The sequence below is a fragment of the Drosophila teissieri genome, chromosome 3R (assembly GCF_016746235.2).
Source record: "Drosophila teissieri strain GT53w chromosome 3R, Prin_Dtei_1.1, whole genome shotgun sequence".
Lineage (NCBI taxonomy): Eukaryota > Metazoa > Arthropoda > Insecta > Diptera > Drosophilidae > Drosophila > Drosophila teissieri.
In genome coordinates this window covers 2,225,521-2,244,070 of record NC_053032.1, presented here as the reverse complement: position 1 = coordinate 2,244,070, position 18,550 = coordinate 2,225,521, and the positions used below count along the sequence as shown (strand labels likewise).

The 18,550-nt window shown below is 44.0% G+C and overlaps 1 protein-coding gene across 1 annotated transcript in view; it reads left to right on the top strand.

Annotated features, from left to right (window-relative positions):
- Positions 1-18,550, top strand: part of LOC122621349 (piezo-type mechanosensitive ion channel component) — an 831,372-nt gene that overhangs the window by 427,989 nt on the left and 384,833 nt on the right. Inside the window, exon 10 of the mRNA XM_043799189.1 lies at positions 6,251-6,570. Within this exon, the coding sequence (XP_043655124.1) occupies positions 6,251-6,570 (320 nt within the window). The remainder of the gene's footprint in view (positions 1-6,250; positions 6,571-18,550) is intronic.

Below are 18,550 nucleotides of genomic sequence, written 5' to 3'. Positions count from 1 at the left end.
CTCAATTCGGAGACTTTCCTTGTCCCGAACGTCTTGACGTAGCGATCTTGCTCCTTATTGACTACCACGGCTTTTGGTCCTCTGCTGACTTCGTTCTTCACGTTGTTGACTGGTATACTTGTTATCCTTGACTGCCCGCTTCCAGCGTTCGGCCTGCTTATATAGGCCTCCCTTAACGGTTTATCCCTCTAGTCTCCGGTCTCCGCATCCAAAGTCCACGGTTTTACCGTTGGCCCTGTCCAAAGTCCAGCTTGTACCGTTACTCTCCTTCAAACCTTCTGACTAGGCTCAGAGTCTCCAACCTCTCTTTTTCCAGGTTCAGAGTCTCCAAACTCTCATTCTCCAGTTGCAGAGTCTCCAGAGTCTTTATCAAGGATCAGAGTCTCCAAACTCTCTTTCTCTTGGTTCTCGCACTGCCGTTACTACGCGCTGTCTTGTTGAGTAACTGGCAACGGCAGGCCCTCCTTATGCAAACATCATCTGCATTTGTGCGGAGTTTTTAACTCCTCACAGAGTACTATCGCATACGAACAGGTGTTGGAGGCAAGGCAACCGTTTCGCCGTCTAGCTATCATAGTAAAGGCGTCACCAGGCAACAAGCACTGAAGCTGGCTGCTCTGCGTCAAGGTCCGGAAGGGCCCGCCGAGGAGCAATGGCGGTCGGGCGGTAGGCGGTTGCCTATTCACCGCCCCACCCGAGCCGCGAGGATGATCACGAAGAAGATCCGGGGGAAGGGACCTGGAGTGAACCAGGCCCAGGGAAGGATGAGATGGCGGCTGAAAAGAGCCAGGGACTCAGCGGCAGACCGGATCCTACCGGGAAGCGCCGCAAAGGGAACGGGGAGACGTCGGACATCATGGCGTACGCCAACGTCAAACAGCGCCGGCTGGAGGCCGACCGTTTGGGGGCTATAAGGGCCCCGAAGTCCGACCGTATGACAGCCCGAAAAGAGTACGAGGCCGTGTAGTGTGCAGTCCTTTATATTCTTCCTAGCTGAGCAGCCAGGGCCATGACCCTGTTCTACACCCTCCCTACCTTGACAACATCGGAGAAAATATATGGGTTGTCCCTTAACCTAACGTTAAGGTAGCTACTATTTATGTTCTAGGATCGGCATGGTGTTCGGCGATAGACCCACAAGAAAAAAAATTAAACCTTCATTTCAATTTTATAATATTTATTATATTTATAATTAAGAGATTAAAAAAAATTAAGTTTAAGCTGAACTGACCTTCTTAAATAATAATCATAATGAAGGATAAACAAAATTATAGAAAGAAAAATATAAGTAAATCATAGTATTTTAAATAATGAAAAATATTAGAAATAATGCATGGTTTAGGCTAAAAAAAATAAAAAAAATTATGATCGACCATTAAATAAAAATAATAAAGAAAAACAGGGGAAAATTAAATAAAACTCATTCACCCTCATTCAGGTTCATTTTGTTTCGACCATGAGTTTAAATTTAAGCACACAAAAATTATTAATAAAAAAGATATTTACTTTAAGTTTTAAGTATTTCAATTCAAAAAAAGGAACTTTAAGAGAAAGCATATAAATTAGTGGCATAATACGACACAGCGTACGAATTGTTGAAACAATGGAAATTTTTATATCAATTCTTCTTAGCCACTTTTAATAATTATACGTCTGATCCAGTTTGGTTCGCAGAACGAAACTTTGTGAAGACCTAGCACATTTTTCGGAAAATTTGTCAATAAAGAGTTGGCATCGCTATCTTCCTTGGAGACGGTTCAGAAATTTCCAATATAAATTTAATTGGCAGACATCATATTTTTATTCCAGCTTATTGGTCGAAATACCTCCAAGACATAGCGAAAATCTGCGGCAGCGCTGCACCAAATATCGAAGGCAGAGCAAATTAACCAAAGCAGCGCTCAAACAACAACAGCAGCGAAGAATTAGGTAGAGCAGCGGCAACGCAGCTCCACATAACCAAAACGGCCGCAGCACTGCGAACTGCGCAGTTGCAAATAACTCAAACGAGGTTTGCCATGACGTCACAAATTTGCCAAAACCTCGTGTGCCAATTCGGGGTGGGATTTTCTTCTGCTATAAACATGCAGGAAATTTCTCCAAACAATATATATAATATAAGAAGGCACTGGCACTAAATAGGCACTGAAATAAAATTTGGTTATAAATTGTTCAAAGGAAAATGAGCAATTTCATACCTGGCCACTTTTTATAAATTCACTTGAAATTCACAGAAATTAATTTTATGCGTATGTTTGCCGGTTTTGAACTGATATTATTATATTAAAATGTATTTTTATACATTAACTTCAGTATATCACATTTTCAGCAAAATATATAAATTTATTTCACGCACTTGACTTGACCTTATTTGGTCGGCTGCTGTTCTTAGAATGAGCTGCCGATCATGCGACAACGGCAAGTGGAGCCGAAGTCGACAAACATGCGTGGGTATCGGCACGCACAAACGATGCGCTAGCTTATCGATCGAATTGTGATCGAATTAAAGATAATCCACGCTTAAGCTAATTGCTTTCGGAACTAGCAAAAGGGGAAACAGAAAAGAAACAAATGCCCCTGTAGGAAATGGGACACTACAAATGGGGAAAGAGAAAAGAAACAAATGCCCCTGTAGGAAATAGGACACTACCGCCGCCAAGGCGACGCGGTTTTGCATGCAGTAGAGAGCAGCCATGACGACCATGCACGAGGCCCTGAGGTGGTCGAGGGACCAGAAGGGATAGGACAGGCGGTGGCAGGAGGAACTGTAGAAGGCGGAGGCCCACCAACTCCTCGGTCCGGCAAAGAGAAGGTGGAATCGGGACAAGGAGATGCCACCCACATGGCGCCGGAGACGCACCAGGACCCCAAGACCCCACTCCTCAGGATGACGCATGATGTGCGGTACTTCTCCGCGGATGACACCCGATGGCGGCAGCAGGTGGTGACTTGGACGTGCCCAGTCGTAAAGGAGACGGAGGGGGCGACGCCGGTCCATGGCAGCTGGATCCCTCTAACACCCGACACCAGTAATGCGATGCACCTGGAGAAAGGGCCATTGGTGTGATCGACACCCATGTGCAACCAGAGGTCCGGACTAGAGGCAAGTGTCCGCTTCAGCGGTGCCCGATAGGCCTGGACCCAGATGGCGTCCACATTAAAAGTCCAGCGATGGGCTCCGATCCCTGAACTAGATTGGCCCCCAAGATTCGAGGAGGAGCCGGTTATCCGGGACGCCAGACGCAGGAGAGGACGCCGATGTGTCGTGATGCATCGCGGGGGCGAGATGTTCCGGGTGTGCACGGCAAGACTCCGGATGTTAGGCCAAGCTGGAGGAGACGAATTAATATTATAAAAAAAAAACCATAAATGATGCCTGGAAAAAAAATGGAAAACACGCAGTATACTTTCACGGGGACGATTAACACAACACCCACAAACAAATAAAAATTATAACACTAGACAAGGAGCAGCGGCATATATTTGGGTCGTATCATAAAAATTAGGAAACTTCAATGTTAATGCGATCTAATAATGAAAAGTCAGTGTTCGCCAAAATACAGGAACTATCGCCACACGGGTCACACTGCGGAAATACTAAGATCATCGAATGGCAACGCCGCACCAGCGGAAGATATTGGAAGGCCTTGGAGAAAGAGATTATGGAGAGCGAAAGTACAACGGCACGAACTGGAGCAGGACAGCAATACAACAGTAAGCGTCGACATACCAGGTTAAGGAAAGCAACGGTAACAAGCTGGACTTTAAATTTGGTAAAACAGAGGACTTTGGATTCGGATACATCAAGGAATAACAGTTAAAGGAGGCCACTCTAAGCAGTGTGAACGCTGTAAGCTGGACAGTCAAGGAGCAGGAGAACCCAAGTGAACAACGCGAAGCCATGAAATCAGTAAGAGAGCTACAGCCATGATAGTCGCAAGGAGCAAGAACGTCGAGACGTTCGGGACGAGGAAAGTGTCCCAACTGAGCGCAACCAGTAGGAGCAGACCCACGGCTGTTGACGTGTTGTTGGCTTACTAGGCGATTGATTTGGGGTCCGCAGACGTTAGCTGCCGTGTGTCCGCGTACGACGGCAATCCCTAGCCCAAGTGTCGGGCACCCAGCAACGCAGTCCGCACCATCCTGGAGGACTAGAGCGGCAGGATAGCAGAAACGAGGCCGTTGAGCAGACCCATCCAGGTCCGACCGCTCCAGCTTGAGGAAAGGGTTAGGCTGGAACGATCGCCTTTTACTGGGCGTCCTGCTACAGGAACTGTGTCGTAAGCCGGCCGATTGCGCGGAGCGTTTGTAGAAACTGAGCAGTTGTCTTCCTCGACTATCAGGTACCCGTTACTCAGCTAGGGGGAGTGCGAACCGGAAAGTTTAACAATCTTTTTGGCATATCGATAGAAGTTGCCAAAAAAAATCTATAAAATTTACAAAAATGTCAATAGCATAGGCGTGGGGGTTATGGGCTTGTGTTCGTTGAAAGGGGCGTGGCAAAAAGAATTATAGTAAATCGATAGAAATTGGAAAGGCAAAAAATAAATTTCAGAATTTGGGTGTGGTAACATTTGGAAATAAACTTGCGTTGCGTCCATGCCTCTGGAACCTTTAAGCCTAAATTCAATTTCATGCGGAAATACGAACATGGCCAGATCGACTCGGGTATTGATCCTTATTAAGAATATATATGCTTTACTTTTTAACGAATCTAGTATAACTTTTTACTATACGTGTAACGGCTATAAATATTAATAATATAAGAAAACTAAGATACTACATTACTTACATAAACTAAAATTAAAGATAACATATAAAACAAGAGAGAACGCTATAGTCGAGGTCCCCGACTATCTGATACCCGTTACTCAGCTAGTGGAAGTGCGAGTGAGGGTCTTCAATACTGACAGTTTTTGGCGGTTTGTGGGCGTTAGAGTGGGCGTGGCAAAATGTTATTTGGCAAATCGATAGAAATTTACAAGTCTAATACAAAAATGAAAAAATGTCAAAACTTTTTTTAAAAGTGTGGGCGTGGCAGTTTTAAGCGGTTTGTGGGCGTTAGAGTGGGCGTGGCAAAAAGTTTTTAGCAAATCAATAGAAATTTACAAGTCTAATACAAAAATGAAAAAATATCAAAACTTTTTTCAAAAGTGTGGGCGTGGCAGTTTTTGGCGGTTTGTGGGCGTTAGAGTGGGCGTGGCAACATGAATCGACAAACTTGCGCTGCGTCTATGTCCCTGGAGTCTGTATGCTTAATCTCAACTTTCAAGCTTTTGTAGTTCCTGAGACCTCGACGTTCATACGGACAGACGGCCAGACGGACATGGCCAAATCTATTCGGCTACTGATCCTGATCAAGAATATGTATACTTTATATGTTCGGAAACGCTTCCTTCTGCCTGTTACATACTTTTCAACGAATCTAGTATATCCTTTTACTCTACGAATAACGGGTAGAAAATAGGTGTCGACATTAGAATAGAAAATAATTAAGGAATAATTATGTACAAAGAGGAGAATATTGATTCTCAGAATAAATATATTTTAAGCTAGTAAGTAGTAAACTATTAAGATTACTATAAAATTATAAGATTATAAAAGGCTGACCAATATTAACGAAACACATGGAGTAAAATCGCATTAGTTTTCATCATTAATCATTTGGAGGTTTTCCAGTTGGCCTCTTTCCATAAGAAAAGTAATCCATATAGTAAAATCGCACGGACGACTAGAGTGCAAATAATATTGTTAATATTAATCTCTAAGGAATCGACATATAGAATATGTTGTCTATATTATATATTTTACTGTAGTAAAAATCATTACAGTAAGCTTTTTCTCTGTCGTACGTTAATTAATTTTATAAGTTGGATCACCTTGCACACGCTGCTTACCAACACAACAATGACCACAATCTATATCCCAATCTCAATAACCGTATTTTAACAGTGCGATCGTCATTATGTTAAAAAAATTATCCATTGCACCGTCTGGGTCACTGCCAGAATGCCAAGCCTGAGGTGTTACCGCTGGCGGCACACAGATAAAAGTGTTAAAAAAAATCATTTTTATCAAAATAATGTAAAGTCTGGTTAACATATGTTAAAACTAAGGAAATAAAAAGTCAATTTGAATAATTTTAATGTTTTTAATACCTAGGATCATAAAGCTATAAAAATAACAAAAATACCGCACAAGTGATCTCCCTTATGAGAGTCTTACAAGAATTAACATTATTTTTTTGCAGAAATGACTGGATTGGATTTTCATCCCCTCCATCAGCCTCCAAGGAACTCCATTCATGTGCACGGTAGGGAAAAAGAAAATACGGTACTCAAAACTTTGGATAATGAGTTCTTACCCACTATCAAACAAGCTGAAAGGGACACATATTTTAGTCGTTCCCTCAAACCGAGACACCGAAACCTAAGCCTTCACCCACATGCAGTTCGCACTGGTGATTATTATATGTTTAATGAATTTGACGACGAAGATGATTTGGATGTGTATGAAGAATATGATTTCTTGGAAATAGAAGACTTACGCGCTCGACAAATACGTCAGTCTGTGAGTTATAGTATGCCGACCATAACTATGGTTAAACAACAAACTTATAATAACCAACTTACAAACATACAACTAACAGCAATTTAAAAGCAATTTAAATATTTTCAAAAGCCAGAGAGCGAAGAGCACTAGAGACAGCAGCTCTCTTGTACGCATACGGCGTCATGCCCTTCGTTTTAGAAGTTCTTAGACTTTCAAATCTATATTATTTTTTATAAATTGCCACCTCGTGAAAACTCTAGTTTTGCATGGATTTAACATAACAATTATTCGAATTCAACATAGTGTATCGAACTGATTTCTTAGTTTCTGCTCGCTACGGTTTGCAACGGCTAGCTCAGAGAGTTTGTTTGTTCGTCCCACCAAATCTATAATTTGTGTCATTGCCCGACCAAAGGGAAGACAGAGTTTCTGATTAGAACCACCTTAAATTAGTGACGCTTGACAAAGGGAACCCTCGCCTTCGGATGCGCGTCGTCGCTCCTTCGTCGTCCTTCTTCGCTCGTCCCGCGTCGCTCTCGACGGCGTATCCGTGCCGGCTAGACTGGGGCTTAGGATGTTATGGGGCAGGGTGTATCGTCCGTGAGATAAGCTAGCGCTCCTTCCCACTGTCCCTTTTTGACCACGCTAGGTTCTGGTGCTTGCTTGTCCTTCGCTTGTGGAGATCCTCTTCGGATGCCCGCTTCGACGCTCACTTGTCGTTCACTTGTCTGTTTCACTATTTCGCTGTCGACCTCCGCCTACTTTCACCGACTGACCGATTGACTGTATTGTTCTCCGCGCACTTTTCCTGATTGATTGTCCCGAGCTGCGCCTACTTTTCCTTATCCACTGTTTGACTCCGCGCTTTCCCGAGCTGCACTTGCGCTGCCCTTTTATAGGCCGCTAGGATCTATTTCCCTTTTTGCACACGACTCGCTCGGGTACAATGTCCAACTCATGTCCCGTTAGTTCACAGTGCGTCCTCTTTGTGCTCGACCAAAGTCTTGAACTAACGACCATTACCATACGACCTCTGTGCCTGGCCGGTTCGAACCCAAGGTCCAACGCGGTACCGTTAGTTCACGGTCTCTCCGCTTCGTCGGGGTCTAAGGTCCATTATTTACAGTTTGACCTGACCGCCCTTGACTCCTCTCGCATTCCAGACGTCTTCTCTGTTACTAGGCCGATCTCCTGCACCCGGATTTGTGGGGAGTTTTAAGACTCCTCACATCTCCCCCTTTCTTCGGAAGTTTTTTAAAAGATGTTGTTTCCGGCGGTCCTGACAGTTTCAGCCTATTAGACCCCGTCGTTTAGCCTCTTGACTTGGCATCTCAAACATTCTTGCGCCTTCCTTATCGCAGCCTTGGCATCTTGATCCTCGAACTACATCATTCCTGACTCCTCTCGTTGACCTGCGCCTCCTTGATCTCAACCCGGCAGCCTCAGCCTAGTAGACCCTGTCGTTCAGCATCTCGACTCGGCATCTCGATCCTTGCGCCCTTCTCCAGCTTCCTTCTCGTCACCAGCACTGTATTTGAACTTCCCGTCTTCTCATCATCTTTCGTCTTTGGCAACTCCACCGATACTCACCACGATCGAATTATCGATATTGTCACGTCGTGCCGATTGCACGATCGAGCTATCGATATTGGCGACCGGCGTTGTCACTTCCTGTTCCTATCGATATTGTCATGTCGTGCCGATTGCTGCCAATAGTGTGATTGCCTTTTGAAAATCAATGTAAATTCCAGTATTTTTGTTCCCAATCGATCTTACTATCGATCGACCGCTGTTATCGTACCGTCCCCATTCCGATTTTCTTCGCACGTGGTTTTGGTGTTGCAGCTCAATGGAGGTAAGTTTGCGGCTTTTTGTGTAAAATCCGCCATATTTACTCATTCTCTCTTCTGATTTTCAGCTCCAACAACTTGTTGTTCATGCTCCGGGGTGGCTGTCCCAGGACCCGAGCGCCCTGGAGTCCCACTTGCGGCGGCATGTGCTCCCACGATGTATGCCCCTTCATGCTCCAGGGTGGCTGACCCTGGACCCGAGCGCCCTGGTGGCCAACTTACGGCAGCAAGTTCCCCCCTTGTTTCCGCAGCTGCGGCAGCCACGCGTCGAATTGCCGGCCCGCGTGCCTGACCCCGCGTCAATCTCTCTCGTCCGCTCCTGGCTGCTGCGGATGATTTTGCACCTTTTTTTTTGTGACCTTATGCAGTGCCCAACACTCTCCCCTGTCCCAATCAACACGTTGATTATCTTTCGTTGTATCGTTTATTGGGGTGTATATACCCTGATCTCGCCCGGCGACGCACCTTCAGGTGGAACCGCTGGCCGACCAGCACGAGCAACTTGGCCCAGCGGTTCTTGTGCCGTCTCCCCGCCTGCAGCTCGGCCTCTTCAACCACCCGGGGTGGGCACTCCTCGCGCTGAGCTCCCTCCAATGCTCCAAGGATGCTCAGCAACCGGGTATGGGGATCGCGACACCAGGGGTGACGCCAGAAGCTGGAGATAGGAATCGCAATCCATAATCCATATCGCTCCGGGCTGTTCCCCAGTGCCGGTCTCCCGCACCTCCCGGTTGGTAATATCTGCGCGTGTAGTCATTCTGCCGACCCTATTTTGAAAGACGGACTCTCGCTTTTTTCGCCGCGACGAAATCTCGGTTTTCCTTTATGCTCCTTGTGCTCCGCGGGGCCTGTACCGGTAACGGGATTCTCCTCCGTGTACCTGCCTCCCACGGAATTCGCAACTGTGTGCGTTAGCCGTTAACGGTTTTGCGGCTGCATACCGTCCCTGTCCCGCTCTCGCGCTCCAACGGGCCTGTGTGTGTGTGTTTGTTTTCAAGTGACTTTGTGCTTTCGATACCCCGTATCGTCTTCCCCCCTTTTTCACTAAAGAGTTTTGTTATTGTTTTCCGCACTCGGTGTCCTCTGGCCAGCCGGTGCCCGCGGTTCCCGGTTTCAAGTCGCTAATATGAGCCCTTTTCGTCTCCTTGGTTGTCGCGTACTCCAATATACAAATCCCTAGTGACGTGAATTTCTTTATTCTGAACGGCCCGTCGAGCCTTGGTTTCGCCGCGAAGTCCTCGGCTGCTTTCGACAGGTGGTGCTCCTTGGCCCGTAGGCACAAGTCTTCCACCTTGGGCTTCCACGGAGATTATAGTGGCGCGCCTGATCCTGCGCTGCCTTCTTCATATTCGAAGATCTCCTTCAGTTTTTCCGCGTTTTCTGCCGGCATCAGTGTACACCTGCCCGTTCCGACCGACTGTTCGTCGTACAATGCCATCGTGTCCTGCCGTCGGCATGTCGTGGTTCAACGCCATGACGCGCTGCCTCTTCCTGGTCGGTACACACAGCTTCCATGACACCACATCCTCATTTCCTGCCGGAAATGTGCCTGTACATCCGTCCGGCCTCCTCTAGGTAGTCATGGAATTTTTGGGGATCCTGTTTCTCTTTTCTCCGCATCTCTTCTGTCCACCTGCATCCCTGCTGCTCGTCCGGGTGCCCTTTTTCACTCGCCGTCATCCTGCGGCTCGTTTCCTGCAGCGGCTGTCTCGACAGGGCGTCCGCGACGACGTTCAGCTGGCCCTTTCTATACGAGATTTCAGAATCGTACTGTTGGAGCTCCAGTGCCCACCTCGCGATCATTCCGGACGGGCTCTCGATGCTATTTAGCCACTTCAGGGCCATGTGATCTTTTATCACTTTGAAATGGTAGCCCTCCAGGTATGGTCTTAATTTTCTGACAGCCCACACTATTGCTAAACATTCCTTCTCTGTTGCAAAGTAGTTCCTTTCCGCTCCGTTCAGCGTTCTGCTGGAGTAGGATATGACCCGCTCGCCTTGCTCGGTCTGCTGTGACGTTAACTCTGACTTCAGGAAGCCGTCAATATCCTCCTCCGCGAAGTCTTTTGCCCTCTCCACGATTGCCACTGACAGCTTCTCGCCTGGACTGCTTCGAACCGTCTGTCCCACTGGTCCCACCGCCTGTCCCACTCAGTCCCGCGCGATCCATCCTGGCCCCAACTTTCGTTAGGAAATCCCAACCCAGCACTAGAGCGTCGATAATGTTATGGAGGATTAGCAGTTGCATTCTTTTCGATCCTCTCTCCAAGTCGGCCTCCTCATATCGGCAATCAGCCATCCGCACTTCTCTCCAATGAAAATGAAAAATGTCAAAATCTTTTTCAAAAGTGTGGGCGTAGCAGCTTTGTGCGGCTAGTGTGCGTGGCAACATCGGTCAATAAACTTAACTTTCTAGCTTTTGTAGTTCCTGAGATTTCGACGTTAATGTGGACAGACGGACATGGCCAGATCGACTCGGCTTTTGATCCCGATCAAGAATATGTATACTGGTCGGAAACTCTTCCTTATGCCTGTTACATACTTTTCAACAAATCTAGTATTCCCTTTTACTCTACGAGTAATGGGTATAAATTTATAAATTTCTATTTGATGTAATATAAACACCAAACCTATCCTATATTTAGACGTATTTGATCTCACGCCAGTTCGTATTAGCCAAATTAAGAGTAATTGGAAATTGAGATATACGGGCAACGGTTTCCTTTCAGTTGACGATTTTATTTATCAAGCCGAAGCCTTGACTAGACAATTTGCTGGCCCGATATTCGAGCAACTTGTTTAAAGGCGGGGAGGCAGAGTGGACCGAATCATAATTTGGACCGACTTGTGCGTGGCTCAAGGACCCGCTTCAAAGATACGTGTACGGAAAGAGATATCCAAGCCTCGATTGATCAACGTAAACAGAAAAAAATGAGTCGTTTAATAAGTACTATCAGGACTCGTAGCAATGTCTGACCATTTATCGCAGCAAATGTCTGAATCCTATAGCTCAAACCTTTTGACGGAAATAAAACATGAGTTGCTTCATATACCTATCCACAGCGTGGCTGACCTGCACCAAACGGTACGCACGCATGAGATTTTTAAAGAGCATGATGTGGGTTAGCCACATATTACATTCAGTCGATCGCCGCCTTAGAAGTGAACGAAATGGAACCGCAATTTAAGGATCTACTTGATAGTGAGCACCCCGAAGTTGAAGAAATGGCGGCCATAGAGTTAAAATGTTGGAACTGTGACATGACGGGGCATAGGTACCATGACTAAGCGATGGATACCTACCGGCATTATCAATCTTTCAAAAACTGGGAAGCACGAGCACCAAAAAACAGTGCTCGCAAAACAGTTATGTTGTCTGAAAAAAAACTAAATTAATTGGTCACGATCCAGTTCTTGTTATCCCCGACGATACTAAGCTACCAGATCGTAAACATTTCCCGGAATTATTAATAGGTATCCAACATTATACACTTAGAGAAAAAGACGTGGCGGCCATAGATGATAAATCAATGCAATGCAGATCAGACCATCACCGGCAATATTTCGAGAAGCGTAAGATAGAGCGCGTTACGGTGTTTTCAGCCATGAGTTGTCGTTAATCCAACAGTGCGCGGTGTTCTCTTCCAAGAAAAGTCTGCCTTTGTTTAGATAACAAAAGGTTAATGCAGTAACTGTTAAGGATGCATACCCTATGCCGTTTATTGATGTTAAATTAAGGTGTTTGCCAAAAGCTGAGTTCACTTTAGCTTAGACTGAAAAGATGCGTTTTGGCAAATTTCGCTTGAACCAAATTCAAGGGATAAGACAGCGTTCACGGTTCCAGGCCGCGTCCTTTATCAATATACGGTCTTGCCATTTGGGCTTTGCAATGAAGCCCAGACTATTCCCAAATTAATGGACAAAATTGTTCCGGCCAATTTAAAAAGAAAAGTCTTTGCTTATCTAGATGACCTATTAATAGTGTCGGACTCTTTTGAGAAGCATATTCAAACGCTAGACTTGCAGTGAATATCTCTAAAGGCCGTTCTCACGATCAATGTCCGGAAAAGCAAGTTTTGTTTGTAGAAAATTCAATATTTAGGTCACATTGTCACACATGGAACCATCTTAACGGCTTCACCGTTGACTGATGCATTTAGACAAAAAAGGTACTGTGAATGCTTCTCTGAAGAGCAAAAGGCATTTGAAGCTCTGAAAAATCACATGTGCGAGGCACTAGTCTTACATAGCCCAAATTTTGATGAACCCTTATTTATACACTGTGACGCCAGTCACACTCGAATTGATGGGGTATTGGTTCAGTGCTGAAAGAAACCAATAGTCAATTGCCTTTATTCAAATGGCTCATGTCTTAGACAGACCTTAGCAGCAGGTGGCGTGGTGGGCTTTCAAGACATAGGGGTTTAGTTTTGAAATCAAACACAGAAAAGGCAGTCAGAACGCCGTCCCAGGTGCTCTCTCTCGGACTTTCACACGACTATGTTATCTGACTTAGATCAGTTAATTGAGCTCCAATCAGACCATTTCCAAAGCAAGGATTATGAGAAATTAAAATTGAAAGTTCAACAGAATTAGTCTTTGCTTCCAGACGTCTAGATATGGACGGTCTTTTGTATCGCAGGATGGAACATGCAGCTGGATGGATTCCAAATGAATTGGTTCTCATGGTACTACAAATATACCATGATCATCCCTTAGCTTCTTACTGTGGTATAAATACAAGTACGTAGGTACTTCTTTTAGTCCAATCTTGTTGGGGACGTTAAATCTCTCGTAAATGGCTGTGAAATATGCAAATGCTCAAAACAACCCAATTTTACTATAGTCTTAAACCAAATCTTAAAAACAGGAGAAACGCAAATATTTTTCCAAAAACTTTACACATGCTTTTAATCGTCTTTTAGGCAAATATAAAATACGTTACTCTTATACAGCCCGCCATTTACGCCGTAGCCGGAACACCGATTACAATTGAATCTGGTGATCCTTATTTTAACCTATTTGGCCGTAAAACCGAGAACTAGGCAAGAGCGAAGTCCTCTGTTATATCAAGCTCGTTATATACCCAACGCGACGCCGACTTCAGCGCGAACTTCGCTACCATTACCCACAGGCGGAACATCCCTAGTGGCCGCTTACCCCTGGAATTTTTGTGAGGATCAATTAACGGGCTGAGACGACTTCATCTGCATAACATCTGCAATAACAACAGGTGCAACTAGGAAAAGAACCATCCTGTCCGCATTCCACTCACGGATCCTTCACGGACTCCGCATTCCACGTGCGAATCACATCATGAACTCGGCATTCCACATGCGGATTACTTCACGGACTCCGTACTCCACGTGCGGATCATATTACGGACTCCGCATTCCAGTTGTGGATCACTTCACGGACTCCTCGTTCCACGTGCTGATCACATTACGGACTCCGCATAAAACTTGTTGATCGCCTCACCCCCCGTAGACGAGCAGCGTGTGTGCGACATGTGATTAAAGGAACTAAGCTCTGTTTAAATTCAAGTCATGTCAATTAAATTATTGAGCCTTCGGCTTAGAGTTAGAATTATTAAGCCTATTGTAGGGTATAGTTACCTGTAGCGAATTTAAATGAAGAATATATAAAAAATATATGATACAGAATAATAATAATTAATAAATAGAATTCGGAAAGTAGAAATTCCAAAACTTAATACAAATTAGCTAGTTTATAATAGCTTTTTCATTGGGGGCGCTTGATCTTTGAAATGATAAAAACATACATGTTGAAGAGATATTTGCGAAATTTGTTTTTTATTTGAAAGGTCCCATGACCCCATTATGTAGGGAGTATGACATCATTCAAATAACCGCCACGGCATCGGTTTGTGGCGCGCACACGAAAAGTCCAATTTCGATGACTCTTTCACACAAAACAAGCAGTATTTGATCGATGGCGTGGCGTATGTTGATTTTGAGGGCATCGGTGGCATAGACCTGCGACTTAAGAAAACCCCACAAGAAAAAGTCCAGCGGGGACAAGTCGCACGATCTCGGTGGCCAGTTCACGTCACTTTCTGCGGATGCATAGCAACTTGGTGAACCTCGTGTGGATTGGTCTCGTCCCAAATACGGCAATTTTGCTTGTTGACCTAGTCATTCATACACAATGCGCCTCGTCGCTATAAATGATTTTTTTTCCTCGAACTTGTTCACCAACCGACTCGGCAGGACGATCATCGCGACCGTAAAACGGGCGAAGTGCGCAGAACGTTGCTCGAACTGAAGATCCATTTTCATAAAACAAAAACATAAACACATAGCCACCTTAATAACTTCCCTGACCGTTCATCACTGACAAATGATTTGCTGGTCGACACGGTAACCTTCAAAGGTGGTTTGGGAGTTCGGAATGAATATAACATACTGCATTTTACATCTGTCACTCAAACATCATGGCCGCTATGAGCTTTCAAAGTTCGAGAGTCCCTATTGGAAAACCCTATAATCTCAGGGATGATCATCGGTCTATTGCCGCTCAACTCTTAAGCCGACCACATCGGTATCTCCGATTGGATCGGAAAAAGAAGCTATTTTTTTCTATTTCAGAATAGAGTAAACATTACCAGGAAAAATAAGCGATGCAATTTATTCTAAAGACAAGGGAAAAAAAGAAGAAAGGTTAATAATAACCGGCAACAGGTCAGAAATTTGACCATTTAAGGGGTAATTGTTTTGCAGGCCACAATCGTAATATAAATACCGCAGTCCGCGCAATATTACTCACTGCTGTTTTAAAACCTTGCTAAACACAGAGGAAGAGAGGGGAAGGCAACTTCTTCAGCGGGAACCGAAGTCTTCGTAAGTCGTCAAACCGAGCTCTCTACTCGTGGAAAATGTGTTAAAATTACCCTCAAAAGTCGCGGAGAGGTAAAAAATCGGGAAACCGAGGAATACATATAAAGCCCAATCAGCCCGCAAAACAAAAGGCAGAGTCGTTGTGGCTCGGGAATGATCGGATGAAAAATCAACCGAATTTTTTGCTATTTTATTGAATTCCTTTTTGTTTATAATTTACATTTTCTTTAAATGTCGGAAGTTTCTTAAAATAGGATTATATCATAATTTGTGAGAAAATGGTGTAGTCAATAATAATGCTCGTTAAATTAAAGTATAAAAAAAATAAACAAACAACAACATACTTTTTTTTTTTATACTTATTTTATTTATTGAATCTTCTTGTATAAGAACTAACAATAAGTTTAAAAATCTTAACTATAAAAGTTCTGAACAGTTGTATTATTTTTTCAACTGTTCTTTGATTAGACGGCCCTAAAAATTTGTTCGCTGGGTTGGTGATCCTTTCGCCGGAGACGGGAACGCCTGCTGAGCTGGGACCTCTCGCTAGGGGGTTGGGGTGCGAGTAAAGCTTGCTAAAGTATATAGCCATAGGTCCAGATAGGTTTTAATACAGAATTGTAGAGTAAGACCTTGTGATCTAGGCTGAGCGGAGAACCAGAGTTGATGAGCCAGTGTATGCTGTTGGCTTTGAGTTTAAGTTGATTTTTTTGGCTTCTTCTGTCAAGATGGACTCCTACCTCTACCGCTACCTTATCTGCTTTTGGGAGTGGTATGTTGTTCAACAAGAGTGGTGGGCAATTTTGTCTATTTAGTGTAAACGTCACGTGCTTGCATTTTTGCTCGTTTACTTTTATTCGCCAGTCAGGGAGCCATTTTCCAATGTCGATGAGGTGCAATGTCAGCTAAGCTATAGCTTGGATTGGGGACATTGAACGGCTAAGGATAGCTGTATCGTCGGCAAATTTGGATACCGTTAAGCGACTATTATGTCGCTGTCGGCTGTATAGATAAGGTATAAGGTAGGCCCAAGAACGCTGCCTTGGGGGACTCCAGCCTCAATTTTTGATCAGTGGAAGTGGCAGTGTTGCACCGTACTGCAAACTTTCTGTCATAGAGGTAAAACTTTAGAAGTTTGTGTTTGCTTTCGGGTAGGGCTGTTTTAATTTTAAGCATTAGGAAGTCAAGCCAGACTCTGTCGAATGCTTGGGATACGTCTAAAAATACTGCTGTTCAGTATTCGCGATTTTCAAATGCAGTTCTTATTTCCGTTGTTATACGATTCACCTGTTTAATGGTTCCGTAACTTTCCCGAAATCCAAATTGATGGGCTGGGATTATGTTGTGTGTTCTCAGATGTACATAGATTAAGTCGGATCAGCAGGCATTTGTCGAATAGTTTCGAAATACATGAGAGTAGATCTATTGGTCTGTAAGATGAAGGGACTGTGTGGACCTTACCAGGCTTTGGAGTCATAAGATAATCGATCCCTTCCATCGTTGTGGAAAGTAACCATGTTTGGTGATAGCATTAAAGAGCTGGGCTATGTAGCGAACTGGAGAGTGTGGCAGCTCGATGATTATTTCCGGTGTTATAAGGTCGCAGCCGGGGAATTTTTTTTGGGGTGAGATTGTCTTTGATTATTTTAGATGAAACACAATTGGGGTGTGTTGCTGGTGGCAGTTTACTGGTGAGGACGGTAGCGCAAATGTGTTAGTAGCCTGGTTTGGCGTGAATACATTTTGTAGGTGTGAGGCAAATGTCTGCTCGATTTATACGTTGGTGTTATTCGAGTTAATTGTAATGTTTGTGGTGTTACAGTAAGAGCTGCTGCAGTAAGGATGGATTGCAATGTACTCATGTACTCGCGCAACTCTCTATATCAGATTCAGTATTGAGTTTTGGGATTAGTTCAATTTTTGAACTTATATATTTTTTATACCTGTGCTTTGTATAAAGTCTGTACGGTGGTTTAACGTTTTCTGCGTACCGGCGGAGATGATCAGGTGACAGATCTGTCAGACATTCAGCACTGACCAAGCTGCGAAGTCGATCAGGTCAGGCAGCTTATTGAGGTCTGATGGCCAGTATGTAGGACTCCCAGGAGAAACATGGTCAAGTTTATTACTGGCTTTTATTATAGTATTATAAAGCTGTTTTCCTTTTGGATTCACAAGTCGCGATCCCCAGTGAGTATGTTTAGCGTTGTAGTCGCCTGCTGCAATGAAGTGTGGCCCTAGTGCTTGGAAGAAATCCAGGAATTGATCTTTCAATACTGTGAAACGGGGAGGGCAGTATACGGCCGCTAGTGTGAGGTGAGTGTTGTCCTCCAGCTGTATGTTGATATATGTGGCCTGAAGATGATTTTCAGCAAACTCTTTGTAAAAGTGGTGTTTCATACGGTTCCTTATGAGTATGGCGGTCCCACCTTGTGCTCTCATTTGAAAATTGTACTTGCTTGAGAGATGAGTTTCCGAAAGAAGCATTACGTCGATATGCTTTTCATGTAGGAATTGAGCTAGATCAAGTTTGCGCTGTGAAACGACATTGGCGTTCCACGTAGCTAAGCGTATGGTAGCCATTGTTTATTTTGATTGTTGAGCTACAAGCATTTCTATCAAAAGGTTTTGGTTACGCATCATGTCTTGAATGTCGGTCTTCATGAATGTCATAAACTCCATCATGCTCTGTTGTAAGGCTTGCATCATGGCTTCAGTTTTTGTTTCTTGCTCGCGATGTGTGCAATACGATCTCGTGTGGCCGTATTCTTGGCAGTTTGTACATTGTACAGGAGCGTTCCGTTTTTGCATGATCCTACGGTGCAGATGGAGCTTGAGTTTGTAAATTAGGTAAAAACATAAATATAAGAGGAAAATAAAATATAACCATTAAAAGCATGAGGACCAGAATTATTGTAAAATAATTATAAAAAGGGAAAAGTACAAAAATGAAGTAAATCTGTCTAAATAATCAATGTATAAAAGCGATGATGATGTGAATGTAATAATGTCAGTGAAAAACAATTAATTAAAATAAAAAGAAATGAGAAGAAATTAAAGGCGTAGCCATGTAAAAATCGAAAGTGATATAAAAGCTTTGGAGACTATGGTAACGACCCCGAAAATGATCTAAAAACCCTATACCCCTCCCGACAGATTCGACGAAAGCGCTTTCGCCGGACTGGAAATGGAGCGGTAAGTCTATATAAAACCGAAATAAACCCTATCAAATAGAAAACTGATCACAAAACAAAGTAAAGTAAATGTATAAAATAAAGTAAATAGAAATGT